The sequence below is a fragment of the Centrocercus urophasianus genome, unplaced genomic scaffold, assembly GCF_019232065.1.
Source record: "Centrocercus urophasianus isolate 14NV4802_14NV808 unplaced genomic scaffold, USGS_Curo_1.0 seq_10, whole genome shotgun sequence".
Taxonomy (NCBI): domain Eukaryota; kingdom Metazoa; phylum Chordata; class Aves; order Galliformes; family Phasianidae; genus Centrocercus; species Centrocercus urophasianus.
In genome coordinates, this window is record NW_024884142.1 from 22,618,914 (window position 1) to 22,643,177 (window position 24,264).

Consider the following 24,264-nt stretch of genomic DNA (forward strand, 5'->3'; position numbering starts at 1 on the left):
CTTGGAAAGGAAGCATGATAGGAGGATTGCATGTCAGACTTCAAGAAATAAATTAGTTTATAAACAAATAGGAGTACAAAGGGTGGTTATGATTTAAATTAGTTCTGTGTTTGAGGTTCCCATAGAAACTGTGTATAATACAACAAAAAATTTTATGGGTAAAAATGAGCATGGCTTTATGTAGATACAAATCTACTTTTAGCCTTATTTTAATGATCTAGTACTTCAAATGACTACTCCTATTATAATACTACGTACTTATAGTCCAAATTAATACAGGAGAAACTCAATAATGAATATAATATTGTTACACAGGAAAGAAAACCACCAAGCAAAACCCCCTTTCTTTGTTGCTTTGCTCACTGGTGTTCCTTAGGTTCTGAAGGTTTACAGCTTTGTTGTTTCCTGAACAGAATGGAGATAGGGAAGTTAAAATCATAAAATTGTTTGAGTTGGAAGGGACTTGTAAAGGTCATCTAGTATTCTGCAATGAACAGGGACATCCACAAGTACATCGGGTTACTCAGAGCCTGCTCCATCCTGACCTTGAATGTCGCCAGGCACGGGGCTTCCACCACCTCTCTGGGCAACCCGTTCCAGTGCCTCACTAATTTTAATATAAAAAAAAAAACCAGCAACAATGACAACAAAAAACAAGCAAACAAAAAAAGAATCCTTACCCCCCCCTCAAAAAAAAAAAAAAAAAAAAAAAAAAAAAAAAAAAACCAACCCAAAAACAACAAACCAAACCTTTTTTTCTTCTATCCAGTCTAAATCTCCCTGTTTTAGTTTGAAACCATCTCCCCTTGTCCTATCTCAGCAGTCTGACCTCTACATTCTTACAACCTCCCTTTAGATACTGAAAGGCTGCTATCTGGTCCCCCTGAAGCCTTCTCTTCTGGCTAATATGATAATCATTTCACCAAGAGAGAAAGGGCTTTCTTCCCTTTGTGTGCTGATTAAGCTGTTGATGCCTTTGTTCATCCTAGGTGTGTTGGTCAGCGAAGGTTAATTTTTGTACTCAATCTTGCTCACTTTTTCATTGATTCTGAATTACTCTGATTTTCTAATCTCTTTGCTGTCTTTAGGACTGCTTTTTTTCTTGTCTCAGGAGGTTGGCAGTGGCTGCTGTTTGACCATTGTCATTTCTGTGTGCAGTCTGAGGCTTCTGATATCATCCTCTGTCTTCAGTCTTGCGCACAATACAGGCAGTTTAATCCACACAGGATAGCTACTTCTTACTACTGTACGCTAAAGCTGAACAAAACAGCCTTAAGCGATAGTTATCTGATTGCTAGACAATAGCTTTCAGAGCAAAAACAAATGGAAATCAGCTCAGGCAGCGCCAAGACAATCCCAAGTGCAAATTAATTATATATTTAAACGTTATCACGTCTACTGAATGTTCTTTTAAACTAAATATTTAGCTTCTCTTAAAACAGTTTTAAGTACATCAAAGTAATTGGAATCTTAACTGCTTTCATGCTGTGTGAAAAGCGAAAATGCAATTTGCACATAAAATGAACTTTTCTACACTTGTCCTTTTTTTGTATGGAGTTGTGGCATGCCTTTAATAGAATATTGCATTTTTGCTAACTTACAGAAATGATTTTTTATAAATGAACCTTTTGATGCTAGTATTTTCTGAAGCGAGGTTGGGAATTCTGCTGAACATTTTGTTTGTGACAAAGAAAGGGATTTGGGTTCTTGGAAATCATCAGCATTTCTTTCATTTTCAACATCTTGTCATTTAAAATCAACAAAGAAGTTCATCAGTTTTGTTGTCCAGACTCTTACTATAGTCTGTAGAAAGAAATATCAGATAGCACTTGATAGCTCTCTTAAACGCACCATGTATAAGTTTTCATTGTGTTTTGGAACAGCCCAGTTTTGGAAGGGACTTTGAAAGATAATCTGGCCCAAACTCTTTCATGGAAAAGATACCTAGCGTCATGTCCAAGTCGCATCTTAAAAACCTTCAGTCACGAGGACTCCACCATATTACTGGAAAGTTTTGTCTGTTGATTGATTTTCTTGCTGTATTTCCTTATGTAATGACAAAACTACTCCCAGTGTAACTTGTACCCACTGCCCTATGTCCTCTCCATTTAGCTCCTTGAGAAGACAGAGTCTGTCTTTTTTAGTAACCACCCACTAAGTACTGGAAAGTTGTAATGAGATCGCAGCAATTTGGGACATACTATTATTTTGGATAATAACTCCAAAGAAATTGTTTTGTCAGTGCAGTTAAGATCATTACTGAAATAAGCTCTGGCAATCCTTCTCATTTCCAGTCAGATGATTATCTACTTTACATATTAGCAAAGCTTATCTTTTACATTACAAACAAGCAGTTCCTCAATTTTGTTCACTTGTGATTCTGTGTTGGGGTGAGGGTAACAGAACACTGAAACAGGCTGCCCGGAGAGGTTGTGGAACCTTCTTCTCTGGAGATGTTCAAAACCAGCCTGGCTGCATTCCTGTGTGATCTAATCTAGGTGTTCCTGCTCTGGCAGGGGGGGTTGGACTAGATGATCTTTCAAGGTCCTTTCCAAGCCCTGACATTCTGTGATTTTGTGCTTCTGTGATTAAATATATGATGTGATTAAGCCATTCTGGAATTTCAAACCTCCATTAGGTAAGTCCATCAATGAAACAATCCAACCTGTTTCTTTTCAAGTTAATAGCAAAGAAATTCTTTTGACTTCACTTGAAAGATAACTGAGTCCAAAACGCTAACTTTGGATGTGGGTTAATCATAGAATCATAGAATGGTTTGGGTTGGAAGGGACCTTCAAGATCATTTAGTTCCAACCTCCTCTACAGGAAGGGACTCCACCCGCTAGACCAGGTAGCTCAAAGTCCCATCCAGCCTGGCCCTGAATGCTTCCAGGGAGGGGGCATCCACAACCTCTCTGGGTATCCTGTTCCAGTGTCTCACCACCCTCACAGTAAAAACTTTCATCCTAACATCTAGTCTCAATCTACTGTACTCCAGTTTAAAGGCATTTTCCTTTTGTTCTCACTACATGCCCTTATAAAAAGTTTCTCCGCAGCTTTCCTGTAGGGCCCCTTCAGGTATGGAAGGCTGCTATAAGGTCTGTAATGTAATGTAATGTGATAGAGACACCTACCAACTCTATAGATTGTAAGGAACTTTATGTTAGACTATCTGCTGTTAGTTTAGGAAACATTACCAAAGAGATAGATGTATTTAAGATGTATTCAATTAGGTTTACAGAATGAACAACTATTCATTATTTTTTAGAAAAGAATTAAAGTAGGAAATATAGAACAAAAACAATATTGGGAGCTATTTAGGCAACCAAAGTCAGATTTCTGCCTTAGTATAAGGTAACCACGCTGTAGACTACTGACTTACATACGAAGTAGATTTAGGACTCAGTTGCCTGTCTGTTAGGCATCCAGCCTTACTTGAGATTCTTTCTAAGTTATCTAATATGGGGACATCTGAGTATATGGGCTTGACAGTTGCAAATTGACATCTGGAGATTTGCTGGGATGATGATTCTACTGAAAGCTTCTGAAGTTTTGAGGTTTAAAGAATCAAGCAGGAACTGTTTGCTTGCATGTTAGCCAGCCAGTTTCACAAAACTGTTTTAAAAATGACTGTGCCTCAGAAGGATCTGGTACGTTATAGATTTTGCTGCACTGTGAGATCTAGAAATGGAAAATTACATACTTATTAATCCTCTTGACTTAATCATTTCAGCTAATGAATAAGGAAGGAAGTAAATAGAGCAATATTGGTTTGCCATAGTGGAAGTCTGCTAATGCGTTTCATGTTTTCCTAATAGAGAAGAAGAAAATTAAACAGCCTATTTGAAAGATTCTGAAAGGGCTAAAAATGAAAATGGGACAGAAGTTGTACTTTAAATTTTTCTTTTCTCCTAGAACAGCATTTATACTGCTGTTTTCTGTTCCCTTTTTATTTTCAGCACTTGTGAAGATTTGAGCTGGAAATTTTATCTTTTGTTTCTCAGATCTTGTCACTCTAAATGTCTCTTGTTGTGTGAATCCGTTTTGGCTCTCCTCACAAATAAAATGCAAATCATATCGTTGCCAGAGCTGTACACCTAAGTCTAATCAGAATAAATACTTGAAAGTTAAAACTGAGGTTTACTTTTTAATCATGGAATGCTGTATAATTTTGAGATGAAATTCCATCATTTTTACACACGTTTTCAGAGTCAATGAAAATCCTTCTTTGGAAGTAGGGTTTCTATGTTTGTTTTTTTTTTTTTTGGTGATTTTTTTCTGGTCACAGAAGAACATGACAATAAGTGAACAGTAGAAACCTGAATTATTATTTTTTTTTTTTGTACTGTTATGGTAATGCGTTGCAACTTCTAAAAGGTGAATGCTTGCGATTTAAGATAGAGGGCCAAAATGTAATAGAAGCGTGGAGAGCTTTGCAAGATTCATGGAAAGACTGCCACTGATGCCCCAGAGCTCCCAAGAGAATAGTGGCTGGGTTGTACGAGGCAAAGAGGGAGAGGTATTTATAGCCTTGGCAGTGATGACACCATGAGCAATAAACAAGAATGTTCTACTTGAGTCAAGAACTCAAAAGCCTTTTCATGAACTTAATTAAGAAACTTTTCTGACAGCAGGGCATCCTAATTGTCTGTTACATCCTTGAAGAAGGAAATCAAAGGAGCTCTGCTTAAATTCAGTATTTGCAAGCACCACTTCCTTACCTGCCAACATCTGAAAGCTAAAAATAGTATGTAGCATTTCAGCACTGTACATTTCAGAATTGTTTCTTAGGAGTTTCCCCTAACTGAAGACTGGGATTTAACTAATGTAAGAAAGTAAGGAAACAACTTATAGAACCATTCTGTTGCAGTTACCTCTTGTTGCTGTTGTTTGTTTGATGGAAGGAAGATAAGCCTTAGTTTTAAAAATTCTACTATAATTCATGTTACCCTGAATTTTTGAAAGGAAGGGGGAGAAAATGTCATTGTGTTAGAGTAGTGAATTAGTGTGAGCCTTCTCTCTCGAAGAGATGCAGCTGTTTTTTATGAATTTGAAAAGTTTTCTGTAGTACAAATGTTTAAGGGAAAAACATTCACTGGAATGGACAAGTTTTTTTTTTTTTTTTTTTTTTTTATTTAAAGAAACTGCCCTTTTTCATTACTTAAAAAAAAATTGCAGATACTTGGTATAGAAGAAAACGGGGCATTGTTATTAGTATTTCTTAGAGATGCAAAATCTAATGTAATACTTTGGAAGTTTCATTTGATTACATTCAGCAGTCAAGTTTAATAGGAATATGCTCCAGAGAAGGTGATATTTTATGTAGATAATCTATTTGAACAGCACACAATGATACGACTTCAGTTGCCTTTACTTGTTGGTATTTATTCTTAATAAACAAAGCTAAAAACTGTTTGGAATTATAAGCTATGAAGTACAGAGAATTAAATACATGTTACTAAAAAAATGGGGATGAAATCTAGAACTGCAAGTAGTCAAAATGGGAATCTATTTTAGATCTTAATATCCTAAGGAATATACAGACCCGTATTCAAATGGACATAATAGCATTGCTGATGTGTGTAAAAAGGGAGAACATTACATACATATTTCTGTTAGTATATAGTGAAAGTGTATTTGTGTTCTATGAATACAAAGAAATTGTTTCCCATTTTGATAGTAACCAAATAAAACTTAAACCAACTCTTGCTTTAGGAATAAATAGTTAAAATGAAATAGGCCTTAGTTACTTGTGAAATAGAAAGCTGAAAGGCTTGGCTGTGGCATTCTCTAGTCAGCTGATTCCTTTTCCCTTTTTCCTTTTTCTTTACCATTCCAAATTGGAGTATTAGGAAAATTCAGTAAAGTTGTATGACTTCTCATGCAGTGCTTAGTATTGCAAAGGGGCACTTGGATCACCCAAGAGGCTGTGGGGTCAATGAAGCTGGCATTCCCCAGGAGGGCATTTGTAACGCAGAGTTTGAAAACAAATGAAGGAATGATACAATTCTTAAGGCTCTATGTTTATAAAGCTTGCTGAAAAGTCATGAACGGTTCATTTTAGAGCTATTGTAAGGTTTATGATGCTAGAGAAAATACTTTGCTTTGTTGAAGAGGTCTCAAGCTGTTGAGTTCATCACAAAGGAGATCAAGAGATGACTGGATTATAAAATATAAACACTTTCTTACACATGTGGTATCTACCACTAAAAGCTTTTTAATGTAGTGGTGAAAGGCAGGACAAACACTGAAGGACTGTCCTTGGAAGTAAGGCATGCATTTTGCGTGGTGAGAGTGATTCACCTAGCGGGTGTTGATCTTCTCTCAGTATTCCCAGAACAAGACCTGCTTCTTACCTTAAATTTAATGCATCATATAGCTTGAAAGTGCCTGTGAGTGCAATGTTGCACATGACCTGAATTCCAGGACTTAAATGTTGTTGTGCTGTGGATTTGTTTTGTTTTGTGTGGTCTTGTTTTGTTCCCATTTCCCAAGGAGGAACAGAAGAGTTTTGGGCACTTTCATACTCGTTCATTACAGTTAGAATTGGGGTATTTTTTTTTCTCAGTTACTGAAGATTTTAAATGTTACCATGTTGCAAGGAGGTGATGGGCTCATATTGTACTTTCCATGTTATAAACGGGTTTCCTAGAGGAACTAATTCACATGTTTTATAACATAGTAAAATTGGCTTTCCTTATTGCTTTAAGATCTTTCAGTGCATGTGCTGATAATATTCCCAATATAATGGTTGCAACTAGTCTGCTCTTTCTCATTCATCAGATGTACATAGCACCAATCATAACTGCTTAGTTATGATAACTCAGCTAGTTATGACAACTGGCTACTAATGGAGATGTATAAAACCGTGCTTCCAGACTCCTCCAGGCTAAAATAGTAAACTGTTTAGCCTCAAACCAGCAAATGAATAATGCTTTGGGTGAAGATTCTGTGTGAAATACCAAATAATCCTCCAGGTAACATCATCTAACAAAAGGTATGGAACAGGAAATCTACTGGATATCTCTGTTCACACTTGTAATCTAGGGACATTTAACATTTATTTTCTTAATGCTCCATTCCCTTCTGGTATTCCTTACAAATATTTTGGTTCTTTAATAACCTGTGTTACTGTAGCAGTGACAGTGAGCATTAAGTGGATAATCTAGTACAAAATAACAATTTCTTATGTCTCAGTCCTTATCACAGAAGAAAAAGCATAAAATTCCCATCTGTCCTTTAGTAAGTCAAGTCCTCGTAAAGAACAAGAGACAGTGTTTCACACTGGTGTAATCCTAGCAGAATGCTTTCTTTCTGCTGTTATTGGAATATCCACATAATACTGTACATGTCAGAATATTATCTGGATAATCTTGGTAATCCATAGTTGAAGAAAAGATGCGAGTTTTTGCTTCCCAGAAGTACTTACTGCTTTTCAGTTTTCAGGTAGGAAAAGTATTACGTCTCATAAAGCATACTGGAACTGTTGAGATCCATCACTCAACATGATGATGAATTTGTGTGGCAGATTGTACTGAGCTTCCTACTTTTTGAGCAGCTCATAGACATGAGGCCCCATTAATAACATGGCTAGATTATGTCAATGTTCTGGACCCAAGTCACCCCTTGGCTGTTCTGGCTTTAGACCAAGGCATGGTGCCATGCACAGATGGCTCGTTAGGTGATTTTCTTTGAAACACAGAGTCTCAGTACTTGTGCTATTAGCCAGCTCCAGAAATTTTCACAAAGCCTTCAGTCTCAGAGGCTGTTTGGATTATAGATAACGGAGAGACATTTTCAATTGTTTCACCTGAATTTTCCTAGAGAGCTGATAAGAAATCTTCATCTCACTCTAGGTACCCATAGAAGCTGAACAGTGGCAAAGGATGAACACTGTACAGCATGCTAGATAAAAATACCCTTTAGTGCTTTAGATTTTGCATAATATACCCTAAATGAAGGGAATGAATGCCATTTAAAGAAAACAAACATAAAACATGATACAGAGCAGAACTACAAAATAATGCCCCAATTCTATGCCTGCTTTATGTAGTGTGAACTATCTGTGAATGTGGCAGAAGAACATGTTAGTGATCATCAAAACCACAAAAACTCAGGCTAGCAGCTAGCAACACTGTAGAACAATTGAAGAAATCTAAAGATAGAAGACTGTTGTTCCTTTACAACTATCTCCAATTGGAAATCTATTCTTAAGGAAATACTGAGTATGGTGGGTACTGAGTCCTTAGAGTGTTCGGCTCTCTAAAAGGTTAGCCAAGGGGAAGCAACTATGAAATAATACCCTTTCTCCCAGTGCTAGCACAGGGCATTAATGCTGGGGTTGGTTCCAAGTATTCTGAAATAAATATTGATTTGGTCACTTGAAAAATGATCTGTGCTTTTTCCCCAGACACAGACATACTGGAGCACCAAGTTTTGTACCTGGAGCCTTCTGTGGCAAAGGACCAAATTTCCTTAGGGCTGACCTCACTGCATGTGGCTGCTCTCAGCCTATGGGCTCCTGTGGCACTTGGAAAGGAGCAGGGAGCCTGAGGCTCTGTGGGTTGCGTGTTGTTTAAAGGGCAGCTGGGAGTGCCCCTGCAGAGCAGCAGCACAACACCATGGAAAGCCATTGGAAAAAGCATCTTTCTGCCACATTTACGAGGATTTCAGAGTAGAACGCAGAATCATGAAGCGGCTTAGTAGGCTTTGTGCAGTGTGTCCCAAAGGACACACATTTGTGATATTTAAGATATTATTAGTTTAAAATGAGCCCTGGGGCTTTTCTGTCAGGACTTAAATGGCACATGGGTTGGCAGAAGCTTTTCTGCTCCTTAAATCACACTATGACTACATAGGAGAGAAGGGCAGTGGCTCTGCTAGATGTGATTAATGAGCACATTGTCAATGAAGCCTTTCTTTTGGTGTCTTTTGGGTGTTTTGTCCACAGTATGGTTTTCCAATATGAGTTTTTACATGTGAGTAAATTAGCAGCACTGAACTTTGTGGACTATGTTTGTATATATGGCTGACTTTTGGGGGTAGTTTGGGCAAAAATACGTAGGTCACTGAAAATAATGCGTCATTTATTTTCATGAAAACTACAAGAGATACAAAGAGCATAATAACACTATTTGATAGAGGAAGTTGTCAGCTACAAAACGGTATTTTTCAACAGTCACCACCATTAGCTGTGCATTTTTGCCAGCAGTGAATAAAAGCTTGCATGCCACACTCGTAGAAATTTACATGGCCATCTGGATGTGTCTTGGCTTTCATTTTGCTGTCACCACTGCTGAAATGCACCTCTCACCGCCTCAGTGTGCTCACATTCACTGTGCTCACATCTGCTGTGTGGTTTCCATAAATGTTCAGCAAGCACTGATGAATGTCAGTGGGTGCCATTTTTTTCTGCATCGAGGAATTCAGTTCCACACCTTTGCTTAATCTGCACTTCCGTGTCTGACGTGACATAGTCAGACTGCCCCTCTGCTGCCATCTGTCACATGGCAACAAAATATAATGGAATGTTGGTGGAAAGGTTCAACCTCTACTGCCATACTGCAAACATCTGCCTGTGACATTATGGTCCAACATAGTAAAATAGGAGGTGTTACCTTTGGAGCAGCCCTCAAATCAAGCTGAATTGTTAGTGAAAACGTTTATAGATAGCAGGAAAGAAGGAAAAGATCCCAAATTGAATGTCATGTTTTTTGTTTTTTTTTTTTTTTCTTTCCAATATGTCTTTATTGTAGAGGCTTAAGATTAAAAAAAAAAGTTTATTTACAATTTGGCCTCATATTTTCTACTCAACAGTTTCATCAGATCAGAGAGTTTTGTAGAAAAATCCTTCGTTAAGACTGATTTAATTCTTAGCTTGCGTCTTCTCAGCATCAAGAAGGAAGGCTTCTCTCCACATTAGAAGCTCCATTTTCCCATTGAGAATAATTTCAAGCTCAAGATAATTTTCGTAGAACAGTTATAATCAGTGATGTTTGGGGGAAAAAAGAGGTAATAAAAATGTAGAAAGAGCACACTTAGTTTTCTTTCTCAGATAGTATTCTTGAGAAGAATATTTAACTTCAGTAAAGACTGCATTACAGATAGGAAGTAAATTACAAATATAAAAAGCTTTGAAATATTTAATTTTGCTATGTGCTGTGCTTAAAGCACAAAATAAAACCAGTAATGTTCTCCTTTTCTAATTTTCTAATTCACTAAATTGCCATATGCTTTTCATTTGTGTTTACTTTGGCATCCTGAAGAATGAAGAGAATTAAATAATGCTAGAGACAAGCTTAATCATTATCTTGTGTTCAAGCACATCGATGGTATATTTAAAATAGACGTGCAAGCCTTTTTTGTTCCTGGTAATATGGATATTATAAAAGAAGCTGAACACGATGATAAATTAGAGATGCTCTCAGCAAGGCTGTTTAAATTATTTTTAGGTAGAAGACATACTGTACACACAGGGACTGGGTTGAATATAATTAATTTGAAATGTTATCGCTGTTGCGCTTGCAGCCCTATTGTCATTTTTTTTTTTTTTGTTCTGCATCTTGCTGGCTTCTGTCACACCCCTCACTGTGAGATCTTTTCCTGTTTTGCACGTGTCCTGGTTGCTACCACCATATGGTAGTTAGAATTTCTCTGTTTACAGACCGCTGTGCTTTGTCATATTTTTGCTGCTCACCCCGTAATGCCATCTGATACCTATCATCTGTTTAACACGTTGGATGCCAAAAATATTCAGGGTTTTTTTTTTTTTTTTTTCTTTTCTTTTTTCCCCAAATGTATGTGTGAGAAAGGCTGTTTCAAAAAGCTGTTTTAATAAGCATTGCTCCAAAGCAATTTCCTGTTATGTTGAACCAGTATGCACATCTCTCAACTTTCCAAACTTTGTCACAGGTGCCAGCTGACTGAAATAATATACTGCAGCTTTGAGATTGCTTTTTTTGCTTATGTGCTTTGCAGTGTTAGCAACAGGCTGCAGTGTGCTTAAGCATCTATTCCCACTGCATAACTTCAACAAAAGCAATATTCTGAAGGCATAGCAGGGCCTGTACAGTTGCACTATTTTTGAAACTGGTCTGATGATAAAATCCATTATGATTTGCAAGTGCTGACGTTAGTGATGGCTGATGCTGTTTTAACCTAACATCTCTTGTGATATTGACACTCAAAAAACCACACCTTTAGTCTGTCACTGCATAATTAAATTTGGGGAGTAGGGGAACAGATAGCATGAAAATGATTGCAATCATTGAGTTGGAGGTGGAAGAGCCTGCAACAGCTTTTGAGGTATTAAGCACAGTGAATTTTTCATTCAGAGGAGGGCTGCATTTTAAGATGCAAAAATCTTGACTTGCCAGGTGCTCATAAGCTTAAATTTTAGCTCGGGTGGTTGTAAATCTATTTTCCATGGCTTCTTAATGGGAGTGCAAAACAACAGTGATTGTCTTTTGTGTACCCATACCAAAGCTCTGTAATTCAGTGATTGTCTTCTGATGATTTTTCTGGATATTGCTGTTCATGTGGTTTTCCAGACTAACAGCCAGGAAGTGTAAGTTTCTACAGGATAAGTTGGCTGTAAATGGAAGCAGATCATTGAGAATTCAGATGGTCCCACCTGATGTGCAGTTTTTGGTCTTTATGGAGCCAAATTGTCTTTGCTATAGGTAGTTTTGTTGACCGCTACAAATTCTTCTGTGCTATGTGATTAATCTAGAGAGGTGGTGGTGGATGTCTCATCTCTGGAGACATACAAGGTCAGGCTGGCAGGGCTTTGAGCAACCTTTACAAACTGTCGTTGTCCCTCTTCATTGCAGGGGAGTTGGACTAGATGGCCTTTAAGGGTCCCTTCCAACTCAAATGTTTGTATAATTCTATGTTACTAATTATAATATTGTTCAATTAGATAAATGGTCCTCTTTTATATTCTCTGTTTCTCATACAGTAACTCATTCCTCAGTATTTTTATTGTAAACTACTCCCTCCACCCCTCACCAGTTTCCTTCAGTCTTCAGGATATGGCTCTGGGCAGCCTGATCTAGCGGTTGGTGACTGTCCACAGCAGGGGGCTGAAACTAGATGGTCATTGTGGTCTTTTTCAACCCAGGCCATTCCGTGATTCTGGTACTTTGTTTCTTATTTTTTTTTCAGTTATTTTCCATGTTATGGCTGGCTGGTTACTGTGTGATAACCATCCTTAGAAAAAAGTGTGCTTATTAGCATACTGTGTGGTTCAATAAATTAAACCAGTAAAGTAAAGAGAACACCATTTCTTGATTTATGATTTTTCCTTTCCTTCACTCTGAGAAGAGATTGGGTCTTGTTCACTCACAAAAATGTGACTTCAGTGAAGTTTAGCTTAAATGATGTTTGTGTTACTTAACAAAACAAAGCCAATGTTTTTGAAGGGAAAATTAATGGTTCCTTACACATTGACTTAACATATTTCAAGGGATGTTCTCTGACTGAGCCACTTCACAAAACATGATTTTACGAGAAGAGTTTCCTATGGGGAGACTACTGTTCCATATACCAGCATGTTCTACTCCAGGGACAGTTGCATTAAGGCAGTGCTGTTGATACAAGTTGGCTCATTCAGCAGAAGTCTTTTGTGTATCTTTTTTACTAGGTGTGGAAGAAAGCATGGTGCTGAGTAAGACTTAGCAATATTTAGATAAATGGGAAGAATTAAGATACGATGTAGGTGAAAAGGGAAACTATGAATCCAGTTCCTGTAATATTCCACTTCTTATTACACATTATAAGAGTAGAGATGCTTTTTAGCTGACCGATCAGTAAAGTTAAAACTCACCCAGGATTAGGTAGCAGTTTTTGATCTGTTTTTAAACTAGACATATTCTGTTGGTATTTACATTCATTCTTTCCCCACAGAGTGATTTTGTACTCATTCTCTGTATTACAGAACATTGCCTCCTCACCAGCTACTCTGTGCTCTCGATTCTCAAGCATGTTGATGTGCACTTACTTTACACACAGTGTTGTAACTTGTTGCCATGAGACAATCCAGGGGAGTTGATTTGGGTGGGGAATAAGTAACTGATTTCTTCCTGTATCTTGATGAAACTTTCTTTAAACAACTTCCTAGCAGTTCTTTAGAAGTCTTTATAAAAAGGGCTTGCGTTTAACCCATGTTGGACTTTTTTTTTTTTTTTTTTTTTTTTTTTTAAAAAAAATGTGTATAAAAATTACTTGTAAATTTGCAAATGCAGTTGAAACACCCCCTTCTTCACCCTCAATTTTCTTTTCTTTTCTTTTTTTTTTTTTTTTTACACCTTCAACTCCCATGAATGCTTTCCCAGCTTCACGGTGGTATTTAGCTCCACCATGTTGAGTATGTTATGTAGTGTTCAGTTTCATCCCTCTTCTTTAGGTCCTCTTTTGAGTGGAGAGCCAACAGCAGCCTATTAGGTTTGCCACAGAAGAGTAGAAGTACAAGACAAGTGAGCAGAGATATACCTCCTCTGCATGACACTATTGCATGCACCTATTTATATTTGTTATGTGGTGTTCTAGCAAAGCACTGAATTGACTGTGTTAGCACGTAGGAGTCTTTCAGCTTGTGAAGCCTGCAGTAGTGAGATGAGAGAGAAGCCTGACCCACGGGACTAGTGATGAGTAAGTAAAGTTCAAGTAATTGCTGGAAGGGCAGGCACTATAGTTAAAATAGGATCATAGAAGTAGTACAGGGGATGAACATTCAGCAAATACAGTGTATTTTCTGCAGTGCAGTATTGAGTCAGCCCTAAGGAGCAAAGGCAGTCTGCTTTTTAGACTCATGTTTGACTCTGATTCAGGAGACCAAGGATGATGTGTATTGTACCAGGACTTGTCATTTCACAAGAGAAAGTTTCATCGAATTTGATGTTCAGGTATGAGCCAGGAGGAGTGTGGCTGTTGCTTGCAGTGTTTAAAATGTTTCCAGAGGGCTTAGTTGGGAACGTTTATGAATAATATGTTGGTGTAGAACTAAGTACAAACTCACTAACCTGATGAGACTTCTTATTATATTAAGCAAGGTAAGTTTACCTTGTGTTATTGAATATGGACATTGTAATTATTCCTTGTCCATTTAATTACAATTTTTACTTGGATAATATAAGAAATTGAGAAAGTGCTGAAACTGTATCTTTTTCCTACCTGTAGGAGATAAGGAGTGTGCAGCTCCTTGCCAGCATTTCCAAATCACCATCATATTCCTGTTAATTAGTCTGACTGACGTTTTTGAAGTCTTAAGGAGGACTTTTGAAGGACTTGAGCTTTTGTGAAACCTGGTCTCACGGTCTGTCTAAAGTAGTGGACTTCTGCTGCTGCTTCTTTACTGTTGAGACTGAATAATTTTCTCTTCAAAAACATCTTGGACCCTTCTCATGCTACTGAAACACCTTTAATGAAAAACAAGACTTTTCATTTTGAACCAGAAGCTTTTCTGCATACAGTTACCATGAAGCATAGGACTCTTGTTTCAGTCAGTGGAAATAGTCACATGAGAAAAATAGAACATCTTTTTAGCAACAATATTGGTTTTTGTATTATTATGAAATCTCTACATAAGACATTAATTTCATTTAAAAAAATATCATTTAAATTATTTTGTATAAAAGACGTGAGATATAAGAATATATGCTTTCAAACGAAGAAGGGATAATCTTTTTCCACAGAAGGCATTGATTTCTTCATTACTAATATCTTAGCGTATGAGTGCTTTTTAATACAAGACTTAACACAGAGTCTTTCCGAATGCCTCACCAATATCTGTTAGCACTGTTCAGCGTTGTTTGCTTGGTTAGTGGGTTTCTCTTGTTATACTTCAGCAAGGGTACGGTCATCTGGGGGGAATCGTGGGAAGTCAGAATCTAAATTCCTTATTGTAGATACTGCACATCTCTGACTCACAGTTGTATAAGAAAGTCTGCTTGTGGGCTGAGATTATTTAAAAAACAAACAGGGGTATATAAAAATAAAGTTTTCCAGTAACCTACATTAGGAAGCTTCCAGGAAACTGTAAAATGTTATTCTATACTAGTTGTTTAAGTAGATCTTTTAAATGCTTGTAAAAAACCTGCGTTTAGTTAAATTTTAGTTTGAAAGTTGCTGTGTGAAGTTTGTACTGGTGAAAGAGCCCCAGTGATGTAGCCACCTGCTCTGCTGAGGCAGCCACAGCCCACGCTGCTTTGCCAAGGAGCCTGACGTGATGGGGGGGGGGGGGGGGAACTGTGTGAGACATTCTTGTTCTAGCCTTTATGGTCCCGTAATGGTGCTGCCATTCTGATTATAAGAGATTGTGCGAAGGAACTGGAATTAAGGTCTAATGACTTGTTAGCTGCGAAAAGCTCTTATTTTCTGCTGTAGTGGCCAGGTTTGAACACCTGTGTGAGGTCTTTGAGTGAAACATTTCTCTTGGTCAAGTCTGAACTTTATCATGAATCTCATAGCGAAATGCTTTGTGAGTACAGTGCTCTTGGTTCCTAGAATTTCGTGCATATAGGAAAGTACCATTGGAAACATTTTGCTCATTGTGGATGTGAGAACTGTGAGCATATTGCCTGACTCAGAAACAGAAAGGATCACAAAATGATTAAAAAGAAATACAAGAACTAATTTCATTAATTTCTGAAGAATGTTGAGAGATTCATATTACCATATTGCCTGGGAGTGCTTGTCATGGACAATAAACCTTCTCAGTGAGGGTTTTTATGGACAGATTAAAAAAAAAAAAAAAGTCTTTGACCTGCATTGTAAGAATCAGGCAAGTAACAAAACAATATGAGCAGACAGAGCAGTCTCTATTGCTTGGCCTGCTAAGTGAAAGTTTTAGCATACCAGTAACCTAATATTTTGTCTAGATCTTTGTAGACATAAAGACCTATGAGGAAGAGGATGATGGAATGGTTTTGGTGGTAATACTCCCAAGTTAGGGGCAACAAGGGGGGAAACAAATGAAGATTCTTGCTTAAATAACTGAGTTGAAACAGTTGTGTGTTGTCTGAGCAAGAGAGACTGAAGAAACCTTCAGGCTAGGTAGAATCTTGAGGAAAAGTATTTTGTTATTGGACATATATATAGTTTGTATTAACTATTGTGATATAAAAAAATGTGTGAGAAAAATGTATAGGAGGGGAGATGAGACCCATGTGAAATGATAGTAGGGAAGGGCTGACAAAGTGGTGAGGTCGCAGAGGAGTGGAGTTTGACAGTAGGTAATGGCAAAGGGATCAAAAGCAGCAGGTCTGGTGCTTATATTACACTTACACCAGTAAGGCCTTTTTTTTTTACTCTCAGATGAAGTGATTGATGAGGCTCTTACCTGTTTACAATTTATTCAAGTCCATTCACATGTTGCTTGCCTTTGGCGAGTACCTTTTACAGTCAAATGCTATACTCTGCTCTTAAAATGACAGGTTGTACTGAATAAAGAACTCCAGCTAACAATACTAAGGAATATTGACAAAACATCCAAAATCACAAGTACAGTATTTTGCAGTATGAATATATTTAATGGTTATTTGATCTTCACAAAGCAACCAGAATAGATAGAACGCATGCTAAAAAGCAGCACACCTCAAGCATGCGAAACACCTGGACTTCAAATATGCTGATGCATTCGTTTTGCTCTGTCAAGCACTGAAGAGTTGGAAGAGTTAGAATTATGAATTCAGTGTTCAACCTAGATCTGTCCTACTTGTGCAGATAATGTAAGGGTATAAATTTTAGTAACAGATTTATATGTGATGTGATGATATATGAAGCAGAAGATTTATCTAGATTTCTTCACTGTACTTAAGCTGCTCTTCTGGTCAACATCCCAGATTCATCCTGAACTACATATTTCCCTTAATTCAGACAGCACAATATGTAGTATCTTGCTATGGTTGCTTGTCTTGTCTTTTTGTTTAAAGTGTGTATTCCCTGAAGCCATCGCAGGCTGGCAGCTTTTCCTAGTTCAGGTGCTGCTGGTGCTTAAGGGAAAAGCTTGATGCCTTGCTGCTTTCTCTGGGAACATCTACATGAGGTGATGTGGGCATCAGGATCTGCAACACAGGCACAGCAGTGAGAAGCCAGTGACACTGAGGTAGTCCCAGTGTTCCTGGAGCTGCCAAGCAGCGGTTTTCAAACCACAGCTTTGACACAACTGCCTGAAGGCTGACTGCAGATTTTTAGCTCTAGCAGTTGCCTTCATGGGCATATTAAATAACCAGCAGTGCTAGAACCTCCTGTTATTTTGTACATTTTTTGTAAGTTATCATACTAGTGTGTTACTGATGATTAGTCTTTTGTACGTTTATTTCTGTAACTGAAATTAATGTGTAGAGTCTGAGTTCACACTCTTGAAGCACTTTTTAATTTGCTTTAAAACAGAATGCTAAGAACAGAACTTTGTAAAAGTCTCATTGATGTCCTGTAAAAAATTGTGTGTTCTCATTGTGTTTCTGAGTGTGTGTGGGTGATCACAAGTATGCATGGTGAACACGGGAAAATACTGCTTTTTGTTATGCTCTTTTTTCATTTGTGCTGCAGCCACTTACAGTTCCTTAGGTTAGGTCAGCTAGAAGGCAGCACTTTGTCTTCTGACAAAAACACAAGGAAGAGTAATATTTTTATAATGTTAAATCAAGAGATTTTAAGAGTCATTGAACAGAGGGATTGAAAACGCGGTCTTTAGTGCCCTCTGCTGGATTTTTCAGTAACTGAAACATGATATCATACTACATTAAAACATGATTTAAAATGTAGCTGTGCATAAAGGTGACCCAAATCTTAGCATTTTTAGAAGATCTGTGCAAACAGAGCATTTGTACACAGGGGCACCATTTTTTCTCTTGTTAATCTTTAGTGTTTATGTGCAAATATTTCAGATCTATATACAACAGGAATGCAAGTGTAAAATAGTTAAGAAGTCATAGCATCCTGCTTATCAAAAATGGCATTTTTGGGCCATAGTTTTAAGATGTGCTTAGTGGAGGTGATTACAGCAGTATAAGTGTACATCTTGGGCCAGCTCAAAAAAACCCCACCGTAAATGATAACTTCTGTGTGGTTTTACATGCCACCTTCTGATCGGTAAATACTGTGGGTTATATCTGCATGTCTGTTGTCTGTCCTACCAATCATATAAACATTTCATGGTGTGTCAGATGGTTACTCACACAAGTGTCCTTTAAGGCTTCTGGTTTTTTTGTAGCCCATAAATACATGAGTAAGGCTTTGCAAAATTGCCTACCGGTATGTTTTCAAGTGTTTGTTGTATCAATGTGAAATACTGCATTTTCAAATGAAAACATACATATATGACATGATGAAATTCTCTTGAAATGAAAAGCGGGAATAGATATTTGTTGCATTTACTTTATGTGCTGTTATTAAGTCTCTAACCTAACACTTAAGTGTTTGGCTACATTAAGGAATATTTAAGAGACTTAAATTTTTCCTGCATCTGATGAAAATGTGCTTATGGAGCGATCTTGAAAATTATCCATCTGTATTTTAGCATTTGCTACTGGAAAAATAACAGATTTTGATGGAAAAAAATTCCTTTAATTTCCCCTACAGCTCATTCACTAAGCCCAGTAGCAGAGAAGCAGCTATTTACACAGCTCTGTTTAAATGTAAGTGTAGTTGGAGGCCTGGAAGTCTGATAGCGCTGTGTCTCTGAGTATAGCCTGAATTAATGACCTGAAAGCTTAGAGAGTGAAGCACATCTCTGATGGCCTCTTCTTCTCCAACATCAGCAAATAGCATTCATACAACCTTGTGTGCTTGTTCCTGAAATTTGCTGCCATTGTCTTCAGTTCCATTCCTGTCATACAGAATATGTTAGAATTTTTCCAGTAACACAGAATGTATTTGTGGAAGATGAGCAGGTGTTTTTTAAACCCTATATGTGAAAAGGCTGATTGTACAATGATGCATAAAGTAAGAAATTTGTAAGTAATACTGATTTAGAAATAAGTCTCTCAGCTAAATTAGTTGCAAGTAATTTCATCTAGCCCTTAGTGCACAGAGAAGGGTAAAACATTATATTAATGTGCTTTTTAAGCTTCGTACAAGATCAACAAAAAATCAGATGTACAGTGTGTAATTGGAAATGAGCAGGAATGGGAGCACTGCTTTCTGTTGCCTTTCCTTTCCCCATTAAAAATCAGAGCTTTAAATCTTGCTATGGTGGAGTAGAACAGAATTTAGTTTTCATGATTCCACTTTTCAATAATATATTTTTATATAGAGGGAAATTTAATTACAGACCTCCCCGTTATTTAAATGTATTCCTTAATTTGGTTATGATAGTTATTCCTGAATGTTTTCACTTGTTTTTATGCATTCTAAGTGGTCAGCTGTGTAAAATACGTTAAATCATATGTGTAATCCAATAATGTGGCCAAAAGTATTAAGTTTCTCCAGTATTTTTCCTAATTCTATTGACCTACTTTCCTCATCTTACTCATCACTGAAAGGGTTTTTTAAGGAGGCTAGTAAGAAATAAAAATAAGACAAAAAATCCCTTTGCTACCTCCGCCAAGATTTTCATTAGCATAAAGCACTAAGTGTAAGACATCATCTTTGTATGAGGGAGAATAAAATAGTTGGATTCTTAGCTTTCCCTTTAACTATTGCTGCATCAGTACAATGCATCCAGATAAGGTCGTTATTCTTAAGTGTGAAAATCGGTGCAAGCAGTGATATTCATATCCAAATTGGATGAATATTTTACTGTGATTTCTGATAGTTATTATTTTCTAAGTATGAGTGTCGTCATAGAATAAATATATCCAAAGTACTTCACCCAACAATGTTTTTTTGTAAATAGCACTGATTATTTATTTCTTAAAAAGTCAAAACAATACCCTATTAAAAAAAAAAAAAAAAAAGATCCTTGAGTAAAACAGAATCTCTCGCTAGCAATGCATTGGTTAAATGGTGTCAGTCTCTGTGCTAAGAAAGTAAGTAGCTCAGAGCAAGTGGCTGAGTTATTATCAAGCTCTCAGTAGACAACACACCTACCCAAACCATTTATTAAACTGAAGAATCCCTGTATCTATTAATAATCTATTAATTGTTCATGCTTCTTTAATGTTATCCTTGGAAATGTAGATATAAAGCAAAATCTGAGAAGGTGGGCAAAGAGTCTGTAGGTGCCGTACAGCATGATGAAAAGCCTTAACTTTGTGCATGCCTTATTGTAACTTGCCCACTTGGTCTGCTTGAGGTCTTTGCTCTAGGTATTGAAAATAAATGAACGTGCTTGCCTTAACGAACTTAGAAGTTGAGTCTTTTGGGTAGCAGAACAGTTTGTCCAGATGCTTGGCAAGCTGTCAGTGGGTCTACAGAAGGGCCATGAAAATGATCAGAGGGCTGGAGCACCTCCCTATGAGGACAAGCTGAGAGAGCTGGGACTCTTCAGTCTGGGGAAGAGAAGACTGCAGGGGAACTTACAGCAGCTTTCCAGTACCTGAAGGGGTCTACAGGAAAGCTGGGGAGGAACTTTTTATAAGGATGTGTAGGATTAGGGAAAATGGCTTTAAACTGAAAGATGGTAGATTTAGACTAGATATCAGGAAGAAATGCTTTAGTGTAAGAGTGGTGAGACACTGAACAGGTTGCCTAGAGAGGTTGTGGATGCCCCCTCCCTGGAAGCATTCAGGACAAGGCTGGATGGGGCTTTGAGCAACCGGGTCTAGTGGGAGGTGTCCCTGCCTATAGCAGGGGGTTGGAAGTGGGTGATCTTAAAGGTCTCCTTCCAACCTATATTCTATATAATTCTATATGATTCATTTCTGAGATTCACTCTCCTTGTGATGTGGGATAGCTGAAGGAGAAGCGCTACTCCTTTGAACATCCTGCTTCATCTTAAAAATGTGTCTGCTCGTTGATACTTCTGTGGCTAAGTTGAAAGGAATCTCTGTAATAAGAGACAGCAAGCCTCAGAGATCTCTGTAATTAACACCAGCCAGGGAATACTACATTTTTTTAATATTCTGATTTGATTTTGGAATTTGTTTTCAGATTCTTCTAGTGCCTGTGTGATTATAATACGATTGTTGGAATCTTTAAGATATGTATGCTAGCAATTTAGATTTTGAAAACAGAAGTAATGCTGCAAATGACAATTGAGTTTCTCTCTCTCTTACTTTATTTTGACTTTGATCATACTTGCTGGTATATATATATATATATGGTTAAAAGTCAATGCAGATTTGCTCAGACAATTATGTTTAGCTTTTATCTTGCACAGAGTAGATGCTTCTAGGTAAAGCTGTGTATTTTGTGCCATCTCTGTATATTTTAATCAGCTTGTGGTCAAGTGATATGCTCACCAGCTTAAAGGAAGCCTAACATTGATATATATGTATTAATTTTTTCCTTTACCAAATGTGGTGTGTATTTGATGTGAGCTATGGTAGTACTGTGAACATGCCAAGAATATTAGGTTTAGTTATAAATTGAAAGAAAGAAAGTCACAGTAGTAGTGTTTCCTCCTATTCTTGCTATATAAACTTTTTTCTCATCTATGCAGGAGGTTGCATCAACAATTTGAAAGCTATAAAGAGCAAGTAAGAAAGATAGGGGAAGAAGCCCGCCGTTACCAGGGAGAGCACAAGGATGATGCTCCAACATGTGGAATCTGTCATAAAACAAAGTTTGCAGATGGTTGTGGCCATTTATGCTCTTATTGCCGGACCAAGTTTTGTGCTCGATGTGGAGGTCGTGTCTCTCTGCGATCAAACAATGTAAGTCTTCTGATGTGTATTCTTAAGAAAAAGCCTTAACATTTTCACGCTGCAGGTTGTTCACCTTAAGTTTGGCTTTTCATGCTTCATTTTACTTAAGTGTTTTATTCATCACTTCACTATGAGGTATATGTGGAGTAGAATAATGTATCTAATGTTTTTGTAGATACTCAGGTTTCGCAGAGTTAACTGAACAGATGAGAGTACATAGTGTATACTTCTACTGAATGGTGGCTCGAAGGAAACTTGTTTTGGAGAGAATGAAAGAAAAAAACCTTTTGTTGAGGCCGATCTCTGCATTAAGATTTTTTTTTTATTGAACTCACTTCAGTTCAAATTTCTTCTTTATGGAGCTTTTTGTATACATATAGGTTTCTCTTATATAAAAACAGTACACTTTTTGGTTAGGAAGAAGTCTTCCTTACCACAAAGAAAGTTTTGTAAATTTATTTAAAATTTATTTCAAAAATAAAACTATAGATTGATCTGGATCAGATACCCTACTTTCAGACAGGTGAGATAAATCTTTGCCTCCCCACGAAATGCAAGTGTTTGCCCACATGCCCTGTTAGGGCAGTTCTTATGAAGAACTGGTCAGTTACTGGAAGGATCTGTATTTGGAAGTGCACTGCCCAGAGACTGCTTTTGGCTGATCATCCAGTGTGTTTCAGAACATTTCACAAATACTCTTTTTACTGCACAACATGATTTTGTTGACTATCATGAGATGATGATTTTCAAATACGGCCTTAAGATGCTGATATTTTGTATGTGAAATTTTACTCCTTCCCATCAATGAAAATTCAGTTAAAAGTGGCCATCAGTTCTATTTCAGATAAACACGTTCACAGTAGAATTAGTTTGTGGCCTTTTCATCTTCTTTGTTCTAAAACTCAACAGAAAAGGGTTTCTGAAATTTGATATAAAACAAACAAACAAAAACCCTTAGAAAAATACCCATTTCTCATTATTTTGGAAATTCTCCATAGCCCTCATATACCTGTGAGTACAATACATTGAATTCTTTTTCTGAAAAAATGATGTAGGTGTCTTGGGCAGAAATTTTCATACGTTCGTTTTTTAAGGTAAATGGATGCATTATGTTGTGTCACCTGCAGGTGGTATCACTAGAGCAAGTCTGTGAAAATACAGTTCACTTGGATGTGTTTGGCTGTACTATTAATGGAAGTGCATATAATGCAGCTTGTATTTACTCAGAAAGAAACTGAATATACATTATTTGTTTTTCACCTACTGTTCTGAGTCACAGAAATGGAAATGGAAAGTTTCCATTTGTTTGTAACTTATTTTTCATTTGTTCATGGTTCTGTGGGTTAGGGTGGGAAAACATTTTCTACACATGCAGTAGTGTGACATTTTTATTTAAAGCTTTTTTTTTTTTTTTGCTTGTTTTACATTCTTAGCTCTTTGTAAAGAGTTACTAGAATTGCATTTATTTGAAATCTGCTTGTTAATACTTGCCTATTTTATTCTTTTTCTCTTCTTTCTTTCTTTTTTTTTTTTCTGCTTCCTTGGATGCTTTCCCAAAGGAGGACAAAGTGGTTAGAATCCATGCTTTTTATCATTTATTATTATAATGTTGTTAGTTAACTGGGAAACATATTATGTAAAAAATGATCAGAAGGGGAGGGAGGAAGCACAGAAAACCTAACAACCAGGCCTCTCCTATCCCTTAGGTGAACAAACCCTTCAAAGTTAGCTCAGCAAAAAACCCAAGGGTGTTGATTTATATTGGGATGATGTAAGAAATTAATTAGAAGTTGAGGATTCTTAATAGCCTGAAAAATAGAGGAGGTAATAAAATACATTAACTTTAAATTTCATAAAAATGACTTTTGCTAATAATATGACTTTTTGCTTGCAAAGTCCTTCCATCAGCTTCAGGAAATCTAAAGTAATTGAAATGTAACTTTACACTGATTTATGTAGTTTATTGTGTTTCACTTCTGGCTGCAGCAAAAATTCAGGAAAGTCATCTTTCTGATTTTTATAAAGTAGTTTGCCTTGGCAAAGGATAACTTATCCTTTAGAATTTGTACATAGATATAATAAGCAACATGGAGTGAATCTTTTGAGACTGTGCAGCTACTATTTTGGGAAACTGTAAAGCTTCCTTGGGATCAAATAGTGATGTATGCTGTTGGCCCTGCAATGTAGGGTTTTTTTTTTGGTTTTTTTTTTGTTTTTGTTTTATTTTTCACAAGCAGTTGTATTCTTCGAGCATGATTTTTGTTTTGGTTACTATGAAATATAACTTGATAAACCTTCATTGTACTTTTTAATGTGTGATTCTCTGAACGAAGTGCTGAAATAATACAGGACTTTTCCAGTCTCTTTATCTAAGGATTAGATTAGGATAGCGTGAGAAGTGCCATCTTGTTATTGATGAAGCAGTGCATCATTGATGAATCCACTGGGGTGCACTGGAAGAATAGTGCGCTTGCGACAAGAAACAGCAAAGTTCTTAAATGCTGAAAGTGCCTCT

General features: G+C 37.0%; 2 protein-coding genes across 2 annotated transcripts in view; both read left to right on the forward strand.

Moving 5' to 3' along the window:
* Window positions 1-23,356, forward strand: part of LOC122163401 (regulating synaptic membrane exocytosis protein 1-like) — a 107,656-nt gene extending 84,300 nt beyond the window's left edge. The window contains exons 2-3 of the mRNA XM_042824607.1: window positions 21,545-21,758; window positions 23,309-23,356. Coding sequence (XP_042680541.1) covers window positions 21,545-21,758; window positions 23,309-23,356 — 262 coding nt within the window. The remainder of the gene's footprint in view (window positions 1-21,544; window positions 21,759-23,308) is intronic.
* The window catches only part of LOC122158129 (regulating synaptic membrane exocytosis protein 1-like), a 186,026-nt gene continuing 183,480 nt past the window's right edge, over window positions 21,719-24,264 (forward strand). Inside the window, exon 1 of the mRNA XM_042814569.1 lies at window positions 21,719-21,758. The gene's annotated coding sequence lies outside the window, so the exon portion shown is untranslated. The remainder of the gene's footprint in view (window positions 21,759-24,264) is intronic.